This window comes from Rhinolophus sinicus, chromosome 7, assembly GCF_057876585.1.
Source record: "Rhinolophus sinicus isolate RSI-liver-muscle chromosome 7, RSI-T2T, whole genome shotgun sequence".
In the NCBI taxonomy this organism is placed as follows: domain Eukaryota; kingdom Metazoa; phylum Chordata; class Mammalia; order Chiroptera; family Rhinolophidae; genus Rhinolophus; species Rhinolophus sinicus.
The window spans coordinates 42497404-42516192 of record NC_142507.1 but is presented as its reverse complement, the minus strand read 5'-3'; the positions used below and the strand labels follow the sequence as shown (position 1 = coordinate 42516192).

General features: G+C 46.6%; 1 protein-coding gene and 1 long non-coding RNA gene across 6 annotated transcripts in view; one reads left to right on the top strand and one right to left on the bottom strand.

The window, feature by feature from the left end:
- The window catches only part of LOC148757792 (uncharacterized), a 29362-nt gene extending 22953 nt beyond the window's left edge, over positions 1-6409 (top strand). Inside the window, exon 3 of the long non-coding RNA XR_016021743.1 lies at positions 6177-6409. This is a non-coding gene — a long non-coding RNA (uncharacterized LOC148757792). The remainder of the gene's footprint in view (positions 1-6176) is intronic.
- ELAPOR1 (endosome-lysosome associated apoptosis and autophagy regulator 1) overlaps positions 1-18789 on the bottom strand; it is a 61241-nt gene that overhangs the window by 15907 nt on the left and 26545 nt on the right. For all 5 annotated transcript variants that reach the window (XM_088799469.1, XM_019730522.3, XM_074319206.2 and 2 more), the window contains exons 2-8: positions 15983-16103; positions 13723-13915; positions 8188-8335; positions 7662-7742; positions 6949-7054; positions 6669-6818; positions 1280-1368 (exon numbers count right to left, since the gene is read on the bottom strand). In XM_088799469.1, coding sequence (XP_088655595.1) covers positions 1280-1368; positions 6669-6818; positions 6949-7054; positions 7662-7742; positions 8188-8335; positions 13723-13883 — 735 coding nt within the window. In that variant the 5' untranslated portion in view covers positions 13884-13915; positions 15983-16103. The remainder of the gene's footprint in view (positions 1-1279; positions 1369-6668; positions 6819-6948; positions 7055-7661; positions 7743-8187; positions 8336-13722; positions 13916-15982; positions 16104-18789) is intronic.

The following is an 18789-nucleotide window of genomic DNA, read 5'->3' as shown; positions in this document are numbered from 1 at the left end:
GTGCAATGTTCCCAGGGAGCAGGACAGGAGCAGGACGGTCCTCATTTAGTTAGTGAGTCAACTGAGGCCAAGAAAAGGACAATTTTCACAAGGTCATATAGGACACCAGACGCTATAGGAGTGAGTCTAAGCTGCAATTGGTAAGACATGTAGCCATTCTTGCTTGGCTACTGGATGCTTCAAGCATGAGGGCTGGGGGGAGGGGGAGGGAGGGGAGTAAACAATCACTGTTAAGGACCAGACTTTCTCCCACGCTTGATTAGCAAGAGGAGACTTCAGCCAGCTGTGCAGCCAGCAAACATTTATGCATCCCAATAGCCAAGCATATGCTTAGTGCAGATTTCCCCACTTCTAATTCTGTCTTCTGTGTTAGAGATACAGACCGTTCATCCAGAGTATCTAATCTAAGACAGACAACCTCCGCTTGTGCCCTCAAACCATCCCTGACTGCTGTTCCTCGATCTCACCAGGCACTCGCTTGCCTCCTCTACACCTGCAGGGCCCTCTGCCCGGTGAGGGCTCTGGCTCCCTCCTCACTTCACTCAGGTCTCTGCTCAGCTGTTACCCCTCAGCGAGGTCACCCTCAGCCTCTCTATAATAGCTTCTCCACACTCCGTTGTTCTCTCTCTCCTAATCTTGTTTCAGTTTTTCCTCCTACCGCTATGACTACCATCCTATACGTCATACACCCATTTGTTATTCATCTGCTGTCTCCCCCCCAGTCCTGGTCACTCCTCTTCCAGGGCCGCCCAGCCCTGCACGTCTTGTTGCCTTGGTCCGGCCCTCTTTCTCTTGTCTCCATGCTCCCACACAGGACAGTGAGCTCCCTGAGGGCAGGAACCTGGCTTAGAATCTGATTGCCCCGCTGACGCACAATGCCAGCGATTAGTACAGAAAGGAAAAAAAAAACAAAAAGACTGCTGACTCAGGGATGCTGTGTCCTCCAGGAAAGGCTTTCGGAGGCAGAAAGCCACACAACTTAAGTGTGCAAGGGTAGGCAGCCATTGCCCAAAGGGCTGAGCAAAGGAAAGACATCAAAACAAAGTGAAAGGGCTTTTTGAAGCAGAGCCTGTGTGGATAAGCGGTTGAACAAAGGTGGCAAAAACCAGTTTCTGACCTGAAAACAAATGAGGCCATCTCATTTTGCCTCCCCACTGGCCCTAGGGTCACTGTGGAGGTTTGTGGGGTTTTCTCTGGTGCCAGCTTCAGGGACTGCTACAACTCCAAAGGTGGAAAGCCAGGGGGATGGGCAAAGGGGCCGCAGGCGCACGCTACCCACCTCTCCGTTGGCGTCACAGGCCGTGTGTGTGTAGAAATAGTCTTTGTCTGTGCAGGCTGGGCGCAGTTTGCAGGAAGAGGATCCTTTTTCTGAAGGACAGAAGCAAGGACAAATACATGAAGTTATGTAAGAAAGCAGAGCTCTTGACCACTCGCCCATGACCTATGACCCTCGAGACGCTGAGTCACAGCACAACAGGGAGTTGCCTCAGTGGCAGCATTTCTGGTCCCTAGAGCCCTGCACAGACAGCCCTTTGTACCTCTCCATGGTGCTGATGAGAAACCAGTGGGCCTGCACTGGGGGGCAGGGCATGGACAAGCGGACCCGCCAAAGGACCAGCCCCCAGGGCAGGTAGCTAGAAAGGGCATCTTGCAGGTCAACCACCGCGAACCCAAGTTCCCTGAAGCCACCACCTTCCAGGTGCCTCGGAATCCTAACTGTGTGTGCGGTTCCTGCTCCTGAAGGATTGAGCCGAAATGCAGGCAAGTTTAGGACAGCGCCTTCATACTCTGGTTCAGATTCTTTGTGAATTTTCTCTTAATATTTTCTTTCCACTTTTTCCACCCACCACCCCCGCAAGCATCTCAGCACTCTCTCGAACCCTTGACCTGCACCTGATAAAAAAGTGTTATTAACTATTTATTTTATGTATTTTGCTCTCTGTAAGTTCTCCTCATGTCTGTGTTCATTCTGTTTTAATTCTTTAAACCCCTGGATAGCAAGAACTATTTCAGTGCATCCCTCTTTAAAGCAATTGTTTTCACCTTTTTGAATTACGAACCCTTTTGCGAATTTGAAAAGACTGTTTCTTCTACCCAGAAAAATATACATAATGCATGCAAGTAAATTTGTAAAATTTCCAAGAAATTTACTTTCCCCAGAATAAAAACCACTGTTTTACACATGCCAATACAAGACTACTACTACGACGACTACTGCTACTACTGTTACTAGTACTGCTACTAATACTACTGTCACCACTATTTCTAATATGACTACTGTGTCCCCTGCAGGTAAGCATTTGATAATGGTGAGACTCCCTCTCTTTCTATATAACTTGACAGGCAGTATAGCAGAGTGGAATGAGATTTTAAGTTAGGCAGATCATTTAGTAGCTGTGTCACTTTAGGCAAGTTACTTAACCTCTCTGAGCCAGTGTTCGCATCTGCAGAGAAGGAATATTAATATCTACCTTGCTGGAGCCAGCACATACTTGGCATGTTGTAAGTAGGGACTCCCGAAATGCTGGTAATTGTTATTACCTGGGTTTGTAGGAATTATTTTTATTTGGTAACTTTTATGGAATTTTAAATAAGGATTAAAAGTCTCTTTTCCTTCCAGTTTAGGGTTTATTTCTCAACTGATCCCTTCTTCTTCCCAAGGGACCAAATGAGTTCCTAGATCAGAAAATCTCCTAATTATTGCTGTGTTGGCCTGCACTGCGGAGTTCCCAAAACCACCCATTTCCACACCTCTTCTGTCGCCACCTTATTAGCTTGGGCAAGAGGGAACTACTGGCTGAGAAACAGCTGGGGTCTTCTCAGCTCATTTATGTGGTTAACAAGCAGAAGGCCTAATTCAGCATGGGGGATACAAGGACTTCTGCTTTTGATTGGCTTGTCTAGGAGAAATTTGGGGAAAGCTGCTGAAAACACGCCGGTTCCCAGGACTTTGCATATTGGATCTAGCAAATTGCAAGCTACGTGCTAGAAAGTGCATTCCACACCAGAACGTTTTTCTGTTTGTCAATATTTGCTCAACCTGACACCCTAGCTCTAGGTTTCAGCAAAAACAGTCCAGCTGTTTACACATTGACAACGGCTAAGTTGGTTTCAATAAATGATTAACCCAAAGCCTGAGATAGACCTTATTTCCTAGCTCAGGTTTCATCATGGTATGTAAGTTGGGTACTAGTCCAGTTTGAAAGATCAGCCTAGATGTTTGGTGAGAATGTGAAAAGTAATTCCTGTAGGATTGGCCTTTGGCGAAACTGTAAGCATATAAAGTTTGTGTTGGGGGTTCCAACTCCTCTTTCTGCACCTTCTTCCTCATTTCAGTGTCCTCTCTTGCCTCCAGGATGACAGTGTTCTCATGTTGATCCATTTTATCAAAGGAAAACATTTCCCCTGAGGATTGAGGTACCCAGTGAACACATGGCCCAGCTCAGATACTATCTGAGACTCTGAGCAAACCCCTTAACCTCTCTGAGCTGTTCCTGATTCATTTGTAGATGGGGAAGTCACTCCTGTACGATGCTGTGAGTAATAAATGAGATAATGTTTTATAAATTGTAAAGTTCTATACAAGTGACATATTATGATTGTTATATATGCCAAGAATATTTTTATATTAGAAAAGGGCTGCTGGAACAGGCCTTAAGGTAAGTGAATTAATAAGATTACTTCATGCCAAACACTGTTCTAAATCCTTTACCTGTATTATTTAATCCACACAATAAAACTGTGAGGTAGATATGACTATTGTCATTTCCGTTTTGTGGATGACGAAACTGAGGCCCAGACATGCAACTTGCCGAGGGTGGAACAGCTAGTAAATGATGGAGCAGGAAGTTGAACCATAGTAATTTTGTTCTGGAGTCCATGCTCTTAAATCCCGCGCTATTCTGTTAGGAAATGAATCCCTAATATTAAATGTAACACCAAGGAATTAATTCTACTGATCAAATTTTAGGTGTTAATGAGAAAGATGCTTTCAGTGAAGCCTTTCACCTTAACATGTCCACCCCCATTGGCTCTGCCTCAGCCTAGGTCCTGGATACCAGCAATGGAGCCTGTCACACAACCTCCCGGCCGGGCCCTCTGCCTCCAGCCAGCCATCCCCTTCCTCATCCATTTTCCAAATGGCAGCCAGAGTGGTCTTTCCAAAGCACAAGCCAGATCAGGTCACTCCCCAGCGTAAAATTCTTTAATGGCCTCCACTGCTGAAAAGATCGAATCCCAGTTTTTGAGCAATGGCACAGAAGGCCTGGTCCATAATCTGCTCCCTGCCCACCTCTCAGCCTTGGATGTGACTTCTCCCAATGAGCTCCAGCCATGCTAGTTACTGGAAGTTCCCCTGAGCCTTCTGGCCTTGCCTCACACTTCTAGAACATCCAACCCCCATCAAATCTCCAACTCCTCTTTCAAGACTCAGCTTATCGCTAAGACCACCGCTCGGGAAGCCTTTCGTCCGTCCCCAGACAGGACGGACCACTTCACTTCTCTGCCTCCACTGCACGCGACACCCAGCGCTCCTGTCCCAGCACCTCCTGCGCCATGGAGCTACTGTGCTTAGGTGTTTCTATAACCACGTTTCCACTTTTCAACATAAGCTGGAAGGCAGGCACCAGCTCTAATCCTAGCACCAAGCTCAAGCCCTGGCATCTAGCAGTCACTCAACTGATTTGTAAATGAAGATGGACTGGCCACAGGGCCTTCTGTCACTACTCCCCTCGTGCACCTTCCATCATAGGCCCTCATCAGACTCTGCATTTCCCCATCTTCCCACTGACACCGTGTTCTAGAAGAGTCAAGTCCCAAAGAAACATGACTCTCTTTGTACCCCTGGCTGGTGAGATGGTCAACAAGCTGACCACGCTCTTCATAGTAAAAACTTACTCCCCAGTCAAAGGGGTAGGTTGGGGAATCAGTGGCATAGATTCTAAGAATTCAGACTCCCAACCGAACACTTTTGTAACAGCTCCCTGGATAAAAATCGGTTTACACAGAGTTGATCAAAATACTCTAGGCAGTTTTCCTAGAAACACCTTGCCATTCAAACCCTTGTACAAGAGCTGGGCTGGAAAGGGAGCTGGAGACTTAGACTAACAAATAACAAAGGCTGCCATTGATAGGGCAGGGAAGAGGAATAAGAAATTCAAGTGGAAAAACAGGAATTTAGACATAGATAAGAATTTCCCTCAAGATCTGAACATTCCTGTTCTTGCTGAAAACTAGACTCATTTGGCAAGATCTGCGTCGATAAATAGGATTTTTGTTTTAGGAATAGTGTGAAAATAAGCAGTTCACAAGGTCAGTGGCTGGTCTGGGCTGAGCAAACACACTGTAACACCTGTGTGAAGGGTGGGTGTGTCAGTGTAGGGACATGGGGGTCTGCTTGAGAGGGGGCCTTGAGCTGGGTTTGTATATGGTCGTGTGAGAAAGGAAAATGGAATAGTTGTGAGTGTTTGCAGGGGAAGAGAAGGGACTCTTTCTCTCTCCCTACTAGTTTGTTCAGAACCTGTCTTGGCGATTGGTCCCCTTGCCAACCACTGGCCTGCCTGAGCAGAGGACCCTCTGGGAGCACTGCCAAGCTTACACCAAAGCCCTGGTGCCCCTGTGCCCCCCCAAATGCCAGGTCTTGTTTCTCAAGTTGGAATGCTTTGGGAAGCTATACAGAGACTGTAGAAATAGTCTGCTTCCTGCTGTCCTCTTATTTTCCCTTAGAACAGTGGTTTTCACATTGTGTTCCAAGGAACCCTGGATTTCCTAAAAAGGAAATCTTTGGATTCAATGGATGCTCAGGCTGATAATAGATTGTAAGTAAGTTCTATCTTTAGCGATTGTTATCAAAATATTTTGCTCATTAACGTAGCCTTATGGCTCTTCTGAATTAACTTTAATAATAATTGTTATAAATTAAACCATATAAATGTATACCTTTAATCCACTCTATCTGTTATTTATAATTATAATCTTATACTGTATAAGATTTCATTTAAAAATTTTTAAAAAGAAAGATTGTAACCCCTTTCCCTAGCTCTCCTAAGCCTCTGACCCTGAGCTGTTTTTTACTTTTTGCCATGGCACCATGCACTTTTTACTGTCTAACATACTACATAAACTTTTATATATTTATTATTATAGCTATTGTTTATTGTCTGTCTTTTTCCCTCCAGAATATAAATTCCATGAGGACAGCATCTCTGTCTATTTTGTTTACTGATGTATTCCAAGCACCTAGAATAGAGCCTCAATAAATACTTATTGAATGATTTCATTTTTATTTCCAGAGTGATTGGTGGAGTGTGGATTGGCAAGGCTCTTCCAGGGTGTAAGGGTTTAAGAATTATTAGTCTCAGGCCTGGGGCAAGATGGCGGAGTAGGTAAACGCTGTGCTTGCCTCCTTCCATGACCACACTAAAATTACACTAAATTACAGAACAGGCAACCAGGAGAACCATCTGAATACTAGCTGAACAGAAGCCCTATAACTAAGGATGTGAAGAAGGAGCTACATTGAGACTCAAACTCTTTATATATTCTGAATATAAATAATTTTTAAAAAATGATCAGTCTTGAGTTTGACCAGAAGGACCGCTCTGCTTCCTGTTTCTCCCTGTGGTTTTTGGTAACGCCCATCGAACTCTTCCCGCCCTCAGAAACATCACCTGAGTATTTGTCAGGGTCACACTGGTGGCAAGAAGTTTCTCCTTTATTGGAATAAGAGTTGACTGGACAAAGTTTGCAGAAAGAGGAGCCCTGCTTGTCTGCGTATGTGCCGGGTTTGCAGGGGAAGCATTCTGAAGTGTAGGCCACCCCTAGGGAAGAAGAACAACACAGAAAAGCAAAAATGGAGCCTAGAGCCTGAGTGCCTGGGGACTGAGCCCCGCAGAGTCACAGGGCCAGAAATTCGGCAGCAGGGCCCAGCGCCAGCCCTGTTCTCCGTACCTGTTATGGCGATGTTTCTCACCAGTACTGCCTTGGAACCTTTGGACCACACTGAGAAGGCTGTGGTTCTCCAGTAGAGGACGTTATTGCCTCGATTTAGCTCGACCTGAAAACCACCAACAGGAAGAGTTAGTTCAGTCTCAGAAACAGATCTCCCTAATGCACTGGATTAGCCTCTTGTTGTGACCCCTCCTCTACAGTCTGCACGGCAGTGCCTATTCCAAGCCTCCCTCTCAACTTCCTCGGTTTTGCCCTTCCTCCCATCTTGGCTTAGCTCCTCTCTCCTTCTAAGCCGCCTCTGTAACCCTCTCCCGCCTTGTCCTGCTTCTCCCTCAGTCACATATACTATGAGCATCTCTATGGCGAGACTGAGGAAGGGACCCGAAAGGACCTCGGGTGGCTAGAATTCCCTCATTCTTTGCTTCTATTTACCTATGCCCCATCCCCGGAAGAACTGGCCCTTAATGCTGGAAAGCTGCTGGTCCTTGGAGACAAGTCAGAGGAACAAGTTAGCCCACACCCATGTTCTGTCAACTCAAGAGGAGAGAAATCATAGCATCCTCTTCCTGGCAGACCCCTGCACTCTAGGGAGAGGGGTGGAAACCCAGGCTGGGAGGAAGTACTCCTTAGAGGAAAGGCCCTTGGTCCCTTTTCTGGGATTTCTAGGGAAGGCTGATGTGTCCAGGACAGGCTTTAGGAAGGCTGATACTCACACTGTGGAATTCCCATCCTTTCTCTGTGGTTTTCATCCACCGGGAATCATCTGCATTGGGCTGGCACTGGTCATTCTGAACCTGAGACGGCAGGACTTTGGGGTCAGAGTGTCGGCCTTCTAAGGAAACGGGTCCCTCCCTCCATGCCGCAGCACCCTTCCGGAGGCCCCTTCTTACGGGACAAGCGTTGCCAATTTCCTTTAGGAATGGGTCTCAGAACACATGAGCCTTGAAGTAGGGTAGGAGCTAGTCACACACACAAAACGTCACCAAAGAAATAGCTCAGAAGGGTTACAGGCTGTTTTCATGTCTGAGCAAAGCAAAAACCTCTAGGATCTCCCAGATTCTGCTCTTTTCCCTAAGAGTCCCTCACCTCTTGAAGCTTCAGCTCATTTTGTCCACAGTTCTCTCAGAGGGAAAACAATTGTGGAAATTTCCCAAGCATGACTAGCTTGTGATTCCCGCAAATGAATCTGAGCCCTGGAGCATCTTTCCCTCCCATCCTCCCCCTTGGCCAGGGGCTTACAAAAAACTCAAAGATGATGCTGGAGTCTGGGTAGTAGTATTCGAAGTTGACGGTGCCCGACCGCTTCAAGTTGACAGCGTACATCAGCGTGGCCGTGCACTCATCTGTGTTGGAGGAGATGTAGTCGCCCAGGGGGACCCACTTGGACCTGTGGGTTGGAAGGGGAGCCAAGTTCACCGTCAGGGGCATGAGCCACCAGGCTCTGTGTGATATGCAGGTCTCCTGTCCTGCTAGGTCTGTGGGGGGGATTCCAGATTTGTGATTCACAAGTGGAAGCAAAGACCTGAAAATGCTCAGTGAAGAATGACCTCCAGATTAAGGAGCCTGGGGGTACAGCCATCAAGAGGTGTGCCCCCACATCATGTAGAGCTACCTGGGAGAGAGATGGCAGGTGAAGTGGGGGGAGTGGATAACATTTATTGATGGCTTACTATCTCTCAAGTAGTAAACTGCTTTATATTAAGCTGGTGCAAAAGGAATTGCGTTTCTTGCAATTATTTAACCTTTTAAAGCGCAATTACTTTTGCACCAACCTAATCATTTCTTTTCATCAGTAAGAGGAAGTGCAGGTTTTTCCCCCACTTAATGGATAATGAAACTGAGGCTTGGCAAGTATCTTGCCCAGTATCACGCAGCCAGCACATGGCAGGGCTGCGATGCTAACCCAGGTCTGCCTAACTCCAGAGCTGTCAAAGAAGTCAGTAGATACAGCTATTCCTCAGAACTCAGAAGGCCATCCAGGCCACTTCACCTGTTTTTCTGGAAATGTCCACCAAGTAACTAGTTTTTATGGGATGGGGGTAGCCATGTTGATTTTATTTTCTAAATATCGCTCAACTCTGTCCACCCCGCCCAAAGGCTCTCCCTATTCCTCCTCCCCCCACCCTCAGCTCTGAACGGACCCCCTAACTCACCTGCCTGCATCCAGTCCTTCCTCCAAACCTTTCTTCACACTGGCTGGAGAGACCCTCTAGGACACAAATCTGACCGAGCTACTTCCCTGCTGAAAACCCATTTCCCCTAGGACAGGGCACAAATTCCTCACCCGTTCTCTGCACTCCAGCCCTAGAGAACTTCTTTCTCTCACCCCGGGTCTTTGCACATGCTATTCCCTCTTCCTGGAACACACTTCCTCCTCCCCTCTCTGTTTAAGTCTTACCCGTGTCTAAATGCCGCCTAATCTGAGAAGTTCTTGACCCTTTACCTGACTCTGCTGTGTGTGCCCTTAGCTCTCACTGCTTCCTGTCTCATAAGCACGATCCTACTCCATTTCATTTAAATACATTATGAAATATTTAAGACCCACCACCCTGCTTAAGAGATACAACAAAAGCCCAGGTGGACCCCTCACTCATCTTAAGCCTCTTCCTATCACACACCCCTTTCCCCCGCTGCCAAGTAACCAGCCACTTTCCCCTGAGTTTGGTGCTTAATATCCCCATGTAGTTCTCTATCCTTTAGTAATTATGTTTGTATCTCTAAACAACATACGAGTACTTTGCATATTTTTAAGCTTCAGGTAAATGGTATCATAAGTATGTGTTTGGAAATTTCCCCCCCCTTTTTTTTCCCCACTATAATGCTTGTGGGATTCACCCATATTCACAGGTGTAGCTCTTCTTTTATTTTTACTACTATATAATACTGCGTCGTATGGCTCTACTCTATTTATTTACACACTGCTTGTTGGTGGGCATTTTATTGTTTCCAATTTTTTGCTATTGTACGCACCCTGTTAGGAACATTCTCCCCCTGTCTCTTTCCACACACGTCTGAGTGCAATGCCTGAGTAGAACTGCAGGTTTAGAGGGCATGTGAATCTCCAGCTCTGCCAGCTACTGCTCCGTTGTTCTCCAAAGTGGTTGCTTCAATTTCACACCCACAGGCAGTGGAAGAGAGTTCCACATCCTCCCCCAACTTGGAAGGGTCAGACTTGAAAATTGCTGCTGATATGATGGGGTAGGGGATAGAGTCTCACTGGGCTATAAATCTCCTTTCCTTGATTATTCGTGAGGTTGCACATCTTTTCTGAGTTTGTTTGCAGTTTGGTTTCCTCTTCTGATCGTACTTTAATTCTTTCATTGTCTGTCTTCCTGACTGGTTTGCAGACATGGTGAGGGCAGAGACCAGATTTATCTTGCTCACTGTTGTAGCCCCAGCACCAAGCCCTGGGTCTGGCCGGTAAGAGGGACTCAGAGGATTAAACAGAAGAAGGTAGGAAATGGGTGATCAAAGACAAGCCCACTGTTTCACCTGAAACCAGCCCAGGTCTCCAGTTGTTGGTAGTGGCCAGTTAAGGCAACTCAGACTAGTCCACTAGTTTCCCCATGTTTGTCAGGATAACATGGTACTTCCAGCTCTTCAACAGTTAGTGTTATTTTCAAATGGAAGCATCCAGAATACCTATTCTGAGCTCATCCAAGACACCCCAGCTAACCTAATGGTATCGATTTCTCCTGTTAAAAGAGACAACACTCAACGCTGGTATGTCCCCTGACATCAGATATCAGTAAGTCCCCAAGTTGGATGAATAATGAAGAGGATGCCATAAATGGGCTACATTTGCAAAATGCATTACAATGCTGATGTTTGTCAGAGCTGTCCCTGGTGAAGATCAGTTCAATTTCAATAATAACACATCTCGATGGATCTCGAGTGCCAGCCATGACTCTAAATTTCTTACATGTATCATCTCATTTAATCCTTACCAGAACCTATAAGGAGAGTACTATTTTTTACTATAAGGAAACTGTGGCGTGGACGTGATTAGAAAACATGTTCTTGGTCATTTAGCTGTGGTCTGCTTATGCCTGCTTCGCTTTACCATGGCCTTGTGGAAAGCGAGGACGAGGTGAGAAAGCGAGGAATTCTCACCCTGCCTGGCTCACGCTGCGTGGCACTGTTCCGTAAGTGCAGGTTAGAAAGAAGAAACTCTACAGAAAAACTTAGAAGCTTCCAGTGTTTGAGACCCTTTTTCATGTGTACATCTGTCTTTCTCTCATTCTTATTTCACCTTCACAGGACCTGGCCTTCTGTCCTTTCTTCTCCACTAACATATAATAAATACCCTTTCTACATTGTTCCTCTTTATTTCTGTTCCCTCTTGCTTGTCCCAGTCTCAGATCTGAGAACTGTTTCCAGCATCTTAGTTCCTGGGACATTTATCCAGGAACTAAAGATGACTGAGCCCCTGAAGGCTTGGAATCTTGCCATGGAAACTCCATTGGGTTGGCTTGTTTTGTTCCCAAGTATTTATTTCATGTTGACTTTTTCCCAGATGTTAGATGCTGGAGTCACAGCAAAAGACAGAACAGACCTGCTCCCCTCCCTCTTGGAACCTGAATTGATTTCTAATTGAGGAGACAGAAACTTAACTAATCACACAGTTAATCATGGAGTAATAACTATGATAAGTGCCATACGGAAAAATACAAGATGATGCAGAGTGTAAGGGGGTCGGGGTGGCTTCTGTGAGGAAGTGGCACTGAGGCAGAGAGCTGGGGGTGCAATAGGAGTCAGCTAGAAGAAGAGGTGGGACATGTTCTAAGGCCCCAGGAAGTAAGGAGCCTGGTGGCCAGCATGGCTGGAGTGCAGTAAGCAAGAGGGGAGGTACTTGAGAGAAGCTGGAGAATGGGCAGGGGGCAGAGGCCAGACCAGGCAGGACCCTGCAGACCATGGCAAGGTATTGGATTTAACTCCAAGAGCAATAGGAATCCATAGAATCCAGGATTTTCAGTAGGAAAGTACTGTGGTTGGATTTGTGTTTTAAGTAGATCAGTCCGGCTGCTGGGTGGTCAGTGGCCTGGAGGAGGCTGGAATGGAAGCAGGGACCAGCTGGGAAGCGCTAGAGGCAGAACAGGCAGGAGGCGACGCTGGCTCCGGTGAGGTTGGAGGCAGTGGGTAAATACCAGACACTTGGTATCTTGGTACCGGCTCAATGATTGCCTTTCTGAGCAGCGGTGGGGGAATCACAAACCCTCTTTAGGTGGCCATCTCCTCCCATTTCTACAAAAGAGAAACCTCCTTCCCCCTCCCAGGGATGTCACGGACACTTTGAGATCCAGGCCCTTGGGAATCTGGGCCGTGGAAACGTAAGTCGCACAGCCTGCCTTGCCGAGAGGTAGTGATTTCTGGACTTTCAGGGCAGTCAGCCCCCAGAGGGAGAGAAGCCTTTTCTTTCCCCGGGGAAGAAGGATTGAGTGAGCCAGGCCGGCACCGTGGCCCAATCAATCACAGTCTCTGTTAGAACACAAGTGGGGGTGGGTGGTCTTAACGTGCATGTTCCCTCTCCTTCCAACTTTAATCCCCTCTAGCTTTAGTCCGCCACCATTGTCATGCTAATGATTTTGACACATACTACTGAACTCTAAAATAACATTAAAATTGGACCATGGAATGCCTGCTGCCTGGTTCTGACGATGGCACTTCTGGGAGATTTACCTATAACAAATAAGTTTTAGAAATCCAAATGGAATACAGTTTATTAACTCCTTTTTATCCGTTTGATTGTTTGGGTACAAGAGAAGCTTTCATGTATGTACTTTTCTCCCACCTTCTTTGTCAATATTTATGAAGATTGGTGGACAGATTGTCTTTGGTATCCATGCTCCCCTCCCCCTTTTCCTCCCTAGGACCCAGCCTTGCCTTGCACTCAATTATTTGAAGGTAGCAGCTTGGGGCAGTAGAAAGCTTGGGACGGGGTGTGCATTCCAATCTCACCAGTTGTAAGCTGGGTAACAAAGGACAATGCACTTATTGTCGCTGACCAGTTCTTCATTTGTGTAACGGGAACAATCATACTTATTTCACAGGGTTCTTAGGAGGATCATAGAAAAGAATGCAGGCAAAGCATCCAGAATAGTGTCTGGACTATAGAAGGTGCACCATTTAGTTCTTATCCCTGGACTTATGCATCGAAAGATTTGATACAGAGCTTACCAGCTCTCCATGCACCCTGGGCTGAGCTTTTCAATTACTGAACAGATCTTCTGGGTTGGAAAATTTTCTGGTCACTGGGGTCTCAAAGGGTTTGAAAGATATCGACCACCACTGACCACAGCTCTGGTCCTACTGTATCCCCCCTGAACCTGTGAACTCAGGTTTGGCAGGCCAGTTTTTGAAGTCGGCCCCAAAGCCAGAAGATAGCCAGTGCTTTACATATTGTGTTGTAATCAAGTTGAGGCTGTTTATTAGCTGTTCCAGGACTCCATGGAGGCAACCCAATTGGATTTTATTTTAAATGGACTGGGCCATTTAACCCTCGCCCATCTTACCCACCTCTCTCCATTTCCTCTTGTTTTTCACCTGTCACAAATGCCTGGTCATCACTAGTAAGCTCAGGCGGACACCACATCCAACAGTCCTGTGGGGACCTGCTCCAGCCCTCACCCTGGCAGCTTGGCTCCCTCCTCCATCCTCCCTGCCAGGCCTGAGGAGCCGGAGAGGAGGCTGCCCAGGGCTCCCTGCAGCCCCCTCCCCAGTGTGGGGTGGAGACAGCTTAGGGGGTGGGAGAGGCAGGGGAGAGGGGTGACTCACGAAGTGCAGTTCTCCGTGGACTCGGTGGTGCCGTCGTCAATCTCCATGTTGGTTGAGAGGCTGGCAAAGCCGTGGGGCAGCTCATCCCACTCGTCGAACCGGATGCCCGTGCCGAGGGAGTAGCGGCCCTCAGCGCATGGCTTACAGGACTGGTCCTTCATGTCCAGAAACTCCCCGGCATTGCAAGAGAAGGCTGGAACACAGATCAGGGACGAGGGCGCCCTGGTGAGGCCACCGCCGCCCCAGGAGCAGGGGCTGGGTTGCGGGCGTCCTAAAGGGAGGGGCCGAGGAGGGAGAGCTAAGCGTTTGGCCCACTACGGCTCAGAGCCACGGCACGACTGTGGAATGTGCAGCTAGGCAAAGCCACAGAGCCAGACAGTGGCTTCGTGGTGCCAGGGACTTGGGCGAGGGGGCATAGGGACAGATTGCTAATGGATTGGACGTTTCTTTTGGGGGTGGTGAAAATGTTCTGAGGTTAGACACTCATGATGGTTATGCAACTGTGACTATTCTAAAAACCAGTGAATTCTACCCCTTAAAAGGGTGAATTTTGTGAATGAAAATTGTATCTCAATAAAGCTGTTATTAAAAAAAGATTTAGGGCCGTGGAAGCCCTGTTGCGGGACTAAGGCTCGTCCCTGTGAGTTTCGTTTCTTAAAGGAGTAGATTCCACCATGCTGAGAGCTCTCCAGTGGAAAGGATACATGGTCTCTCGTGCCGACCCCTCTGAATGGGGCCTGGCCCTTCAGCCTTGAATCCCCCCTTTCAGTCTCTGGCCACTGTCTCTTCCTTTCTGGTTCCACTGCCACCATACTGGTTGGGATTCTCGCGATCTGTTAGCTCAACCGCTGCAGTGTCCTCCTAACTGGTTCTTTGTTTCTTGTTTTTGCTCATTCTGTGTTCAGAAGTATCATTCTAAGACACTGAGACGTACTATTATTCCTGTTATTTAAAAACTAATCTGGCACTCCCCTTTGATTATAGAATGAAGCTCTCAGCCTGGCATTCAGTCTTCCCCCAACCTAACTTTCCAGCTTCCTCTGCAGACCTTTCTCCAGCCCAGCCCCATCTGTCCCCTGCCCTGGGGCCTCCACCCCAGACCACATGTTCTTCCTTGAATGTGTCTGGCGTTCTTTCCCTTCTGAGCTTTCACTCAAGTGGTTCTCCTAGCTGTTCCTGATCCCTCAGCATCTGTAACGCCCATTCTTTTCCACTTGGTATTAACATACTGACGTGTGCCTCCCACTAGGCTCTGAGCTCCTCCAGAGATGGGGGCTCAGTGACTGACACAGACATAGCGGGAGCTCCATAAAGGCTTTGCTGAAAACACGAAGGGATGAGTGAATGTGTGCTCCTTCCACCAGCCTGTCAGCTTCTGAAGGCAGAGACTGTTCCTCCCTTAGCTTCATGGTTCGCACAGTACGGCCACGTCAGAGGAGCCCAGGAAGGTTGGCCGAGTTAACTGAAGACGGCTCATTTGTTTCACACCTCGGGTCTGCTCAGGTCTTAGCCATAGCCATTCATTAATTTAACAAGTGTTTACTCACCCACTGAACCAGGTACTGTGCTAAGCTTATTTTAGAGTTTAAACGCCCTCCATCCCCTTTCCAGATCTTCAAATATTCCTTGATTCTAGTCCCTGATTTTTATTGTTACCCCCACTGTATCTCTAAAAAGGACAGTGCAGGGGGAATGAGCTGCCAATTGTAGGACGGGTCTGACTACTGAGTCACAGAGGTGGGAACAGGAGCTGCAGGCAGGTCATTGCCTTGATGATTGCACAGTCAGCCCCACCGCTGGGGAAGATGCTCTTCCCTGAAGTGATGCCCAGTGCATTTTAAAGGCCTGTCTCAGCAGAAATTCATCTTCTCTGGCTTCCTTTTCAAGAACGAAAGCAAATCGCAATCTTTCCTAATGACTGATTGTGGCTGGTGAGTGAAGACTGGAGAGAAATGCATAGGCAAAAAAAAAAAGAAAATGTATGCGAACTGAAAAAATATCTGAGTGGCACACAGCTGGAATTACTTATACTTTATACCCTGATGGGATTTAAATTAAAAATAAAAAGCAATTCAGATACCCGGTTTGCATCCATGAAATAGCATTTCAAAAGGGGTAGGGATGGAGACTAACTGGGAGAGAGATCTGATTCCTTAAGTGGGCTGCACTGTCAGGAAGGGCCTAGCTTGGGTGGCAGGAGGCTTGGGGCAGAAGCCACAGCTGAGCAGCAGGGTGGCCCTGGAGCAGGGTGTCTGCTTACAGCACTCGGTGCCCTTGACAGGGTCGGGGAGGCTGGTGCACAGGCCTGGGGTGTGTGGCACGGCGACCCTCCACCTGGAGCCTGTGCTGTCACACGCCGTGTACTCGTAGTGGTACTCAGACTGCAGGGGAGAGAACAATGGGCAAAGCGTGCATTAGCGGTGATCAGACAGTAACAGCCAAATCAAGCATTAAATAGAACAACAACAAAAATAAAAAATAAAAAAGCACTACTTGGGGAAAGAAAACACAATAGACATGCCAAACACTCCTACTAAATATTTCTTACACTTTTAAATCTTGTTAATAAACAATAGACCACAGAAATAACGTGATTTTGGCTCTGACAAGAATTTTACAGTTTGCATAAAACTATATTCAAGTGCAGAACTACTTTGTATTACTGTATCCATACGAAAAATAGATTTAATGCCCCCTTTTCAACCCATATGAAAGCATGATTGCATAACATGTATAAATGCAAGACTGAGACTAAAAATGAGACAGTTAATCCAAGAATGCATCAGAACTAAAAGGAGAAATCTTTACCTTTTGGAAGAGTTAAACCTACTTACTACATTTCATCTATTCTAAGATGCCGATTTCTTTCACATTTTAACATTTGTGAAATCAAGATGTTTGGCTTATAATTGACACAATGAGGAACGAGTGTGTCATATTTTAACTGATAGAGCCTTTTTTTTGTGGTACATAAAAAATGATGTGTCTTAGAAGCAATGGCGTCTCGGATTTGTGGAAATACGATACACGTTTCTCCTAAGTTTCTCCAGGTTCAGACACTTAGGCTGGCAAGAGAACAATTTTAGAGCTCCTTTTTTATTTTCCTTTATTGTAAATATTTACCAGATATATACTATATGCCCAGCGCTTCGTGGTACTAGATGTTGTGCCTGGTGTGGCTCAGGACAGAAACACATAACCCAGAACTTTCATCCAGAGGGAGAAGATACAGAGGAGTAGGGGACAATTTGGGGAACTGTGAGCCTAACTTTTGATGAGAATCTCTGGCTTTGCATTTAGATGTCAGTGTCATCTAGGAAAGAAAGAACATCAGGATGGGAATGCATTGTGCCCTGGAGCTAACATCTTTCTAGGTCTATTTTTCCTCATAATTCCAGTCTTTTCCTTATCTCAGAAGACTCTGAGATAAATAGGGCAACGGCACATATACCTATTCCAGGTCTAAAAATCATATTCTCCAAAGGGTTTTGCTGCAAGAATGAGGGATAAAATCCACAATATGTAAATTTAATGGAGACTTGAGGGAACCAGGCAGAGAGGATCAATGCTCTGCCTGTGAAAATAATTATGCCAGTCATTTGCATAGTGCTTTCACAGTTCCCAAACACTGTCTCATTTGACCTTCAATCTCTCCTTAAGACAAGCAAAGCAGGGGTTGTTCCCTTCATTGTATAGATGAGAAAACACTCTCAATGGGGTGAAATGTCTTGTCGAAGTTCACACAGCTGGCAAGTCACTGAGTGAGAACCCAGGCCTTCCCAACAGGAACGCTCCACCCTCATATGTCGACTCAAACACAAACTCACACTGGGCCAAATTTACCAACCAAATCTAAAAATTAAATAAGACAGTGTTGGTTGTCTGCCAGCATCCAGGCCCACTTCTGAGGCCTGAGAATGGGTGTTAAAGTATCTAATCTGTTCAAGCAGATAATTTTAGCTCACTCTGACTGCATTTGGCCTTTTGGAGACACATGGGCCATGCCCATTTCTTTTCATGGTCTTTCATTTGGTGTCCCCTGGGACCCACTCAGGTGGGAGGTTTCCTGGGAAAATGGTGGTTCCAGGCCTTAGAAAATTTCCCTTTCAGCATGTGCTAATTTACTTCCTGTCACTTGAAGATATTTATACCATCCAAGATGGCTGGCTCTGCCGCAGCTGTTTCAAATCTGAACTATACTTCGAGATCTCACCATTCAAGACATGGGCTTAGACAGTTAAATCAGAGACATAGCTGGCAGCTCCTCAGTTATATTCTGTGAATAAGTCAATTCCCCGACAGTACCTTAGTTTACCCAGTGATCTGTCTTTGAAAGTGTATAGTCTGTGTAATATACAGATTCACAAAGGAGACACACAAGTATGTTCAGTACATATGTCCAAGGCACAGTTCCTTGCTCTCCCTATGACACATTCAAATCACAGTTTTAAACGGGGCATTGCAGACAGTGGCTACTGCCTAGTCATCAGAGAAAGAAGGGAAGGGCTTAGAAACAGGGGGTGGGCACCCTAGTGCCCTCCCTTAAATCACCCAGCCACCTGTAATGCTCCCAGGGAATGTGAGAAAGAAGAGGAAAACACCGCAAAGTTGGAATCTGCTTTGCCAAATATTGAGCTCATCTTTTGGCCCCAGAAAAAGGGTTTACTCAGACCCACCATGCTGGTAGTCCTTGCTGTCCAGGTATTGAGGAGACAGCTGAAGCGATCAAATAACTGCCAAGTCAGGATGGTACCCGGACGGCGCTGTGTCCTTCCTTCCCCTTTCCCCCGTTCTTTCAAAATAACATGTCTCAGTTTTTTAAATTATTAAAGAAATAACAGTAGAGATTAGAGATGGGTGGTGATCTCTGTAGATTGGGTGCTAGAGAAGCATTTGGTTGCTATTCCCTGTGGAAGACGTAGAAGATGTAAGCTGACGAGCTCGTGGCAAAGGGATGCGTGCTAGCCGGTGTGCTGATCTGCCCCTAAAGGGGGCCCTTTTTTCCCCAGTGTGCAATAATAGGTCAGGTGTGAGCAGAAATAAGATGATATAGTCAAGCACATAGCA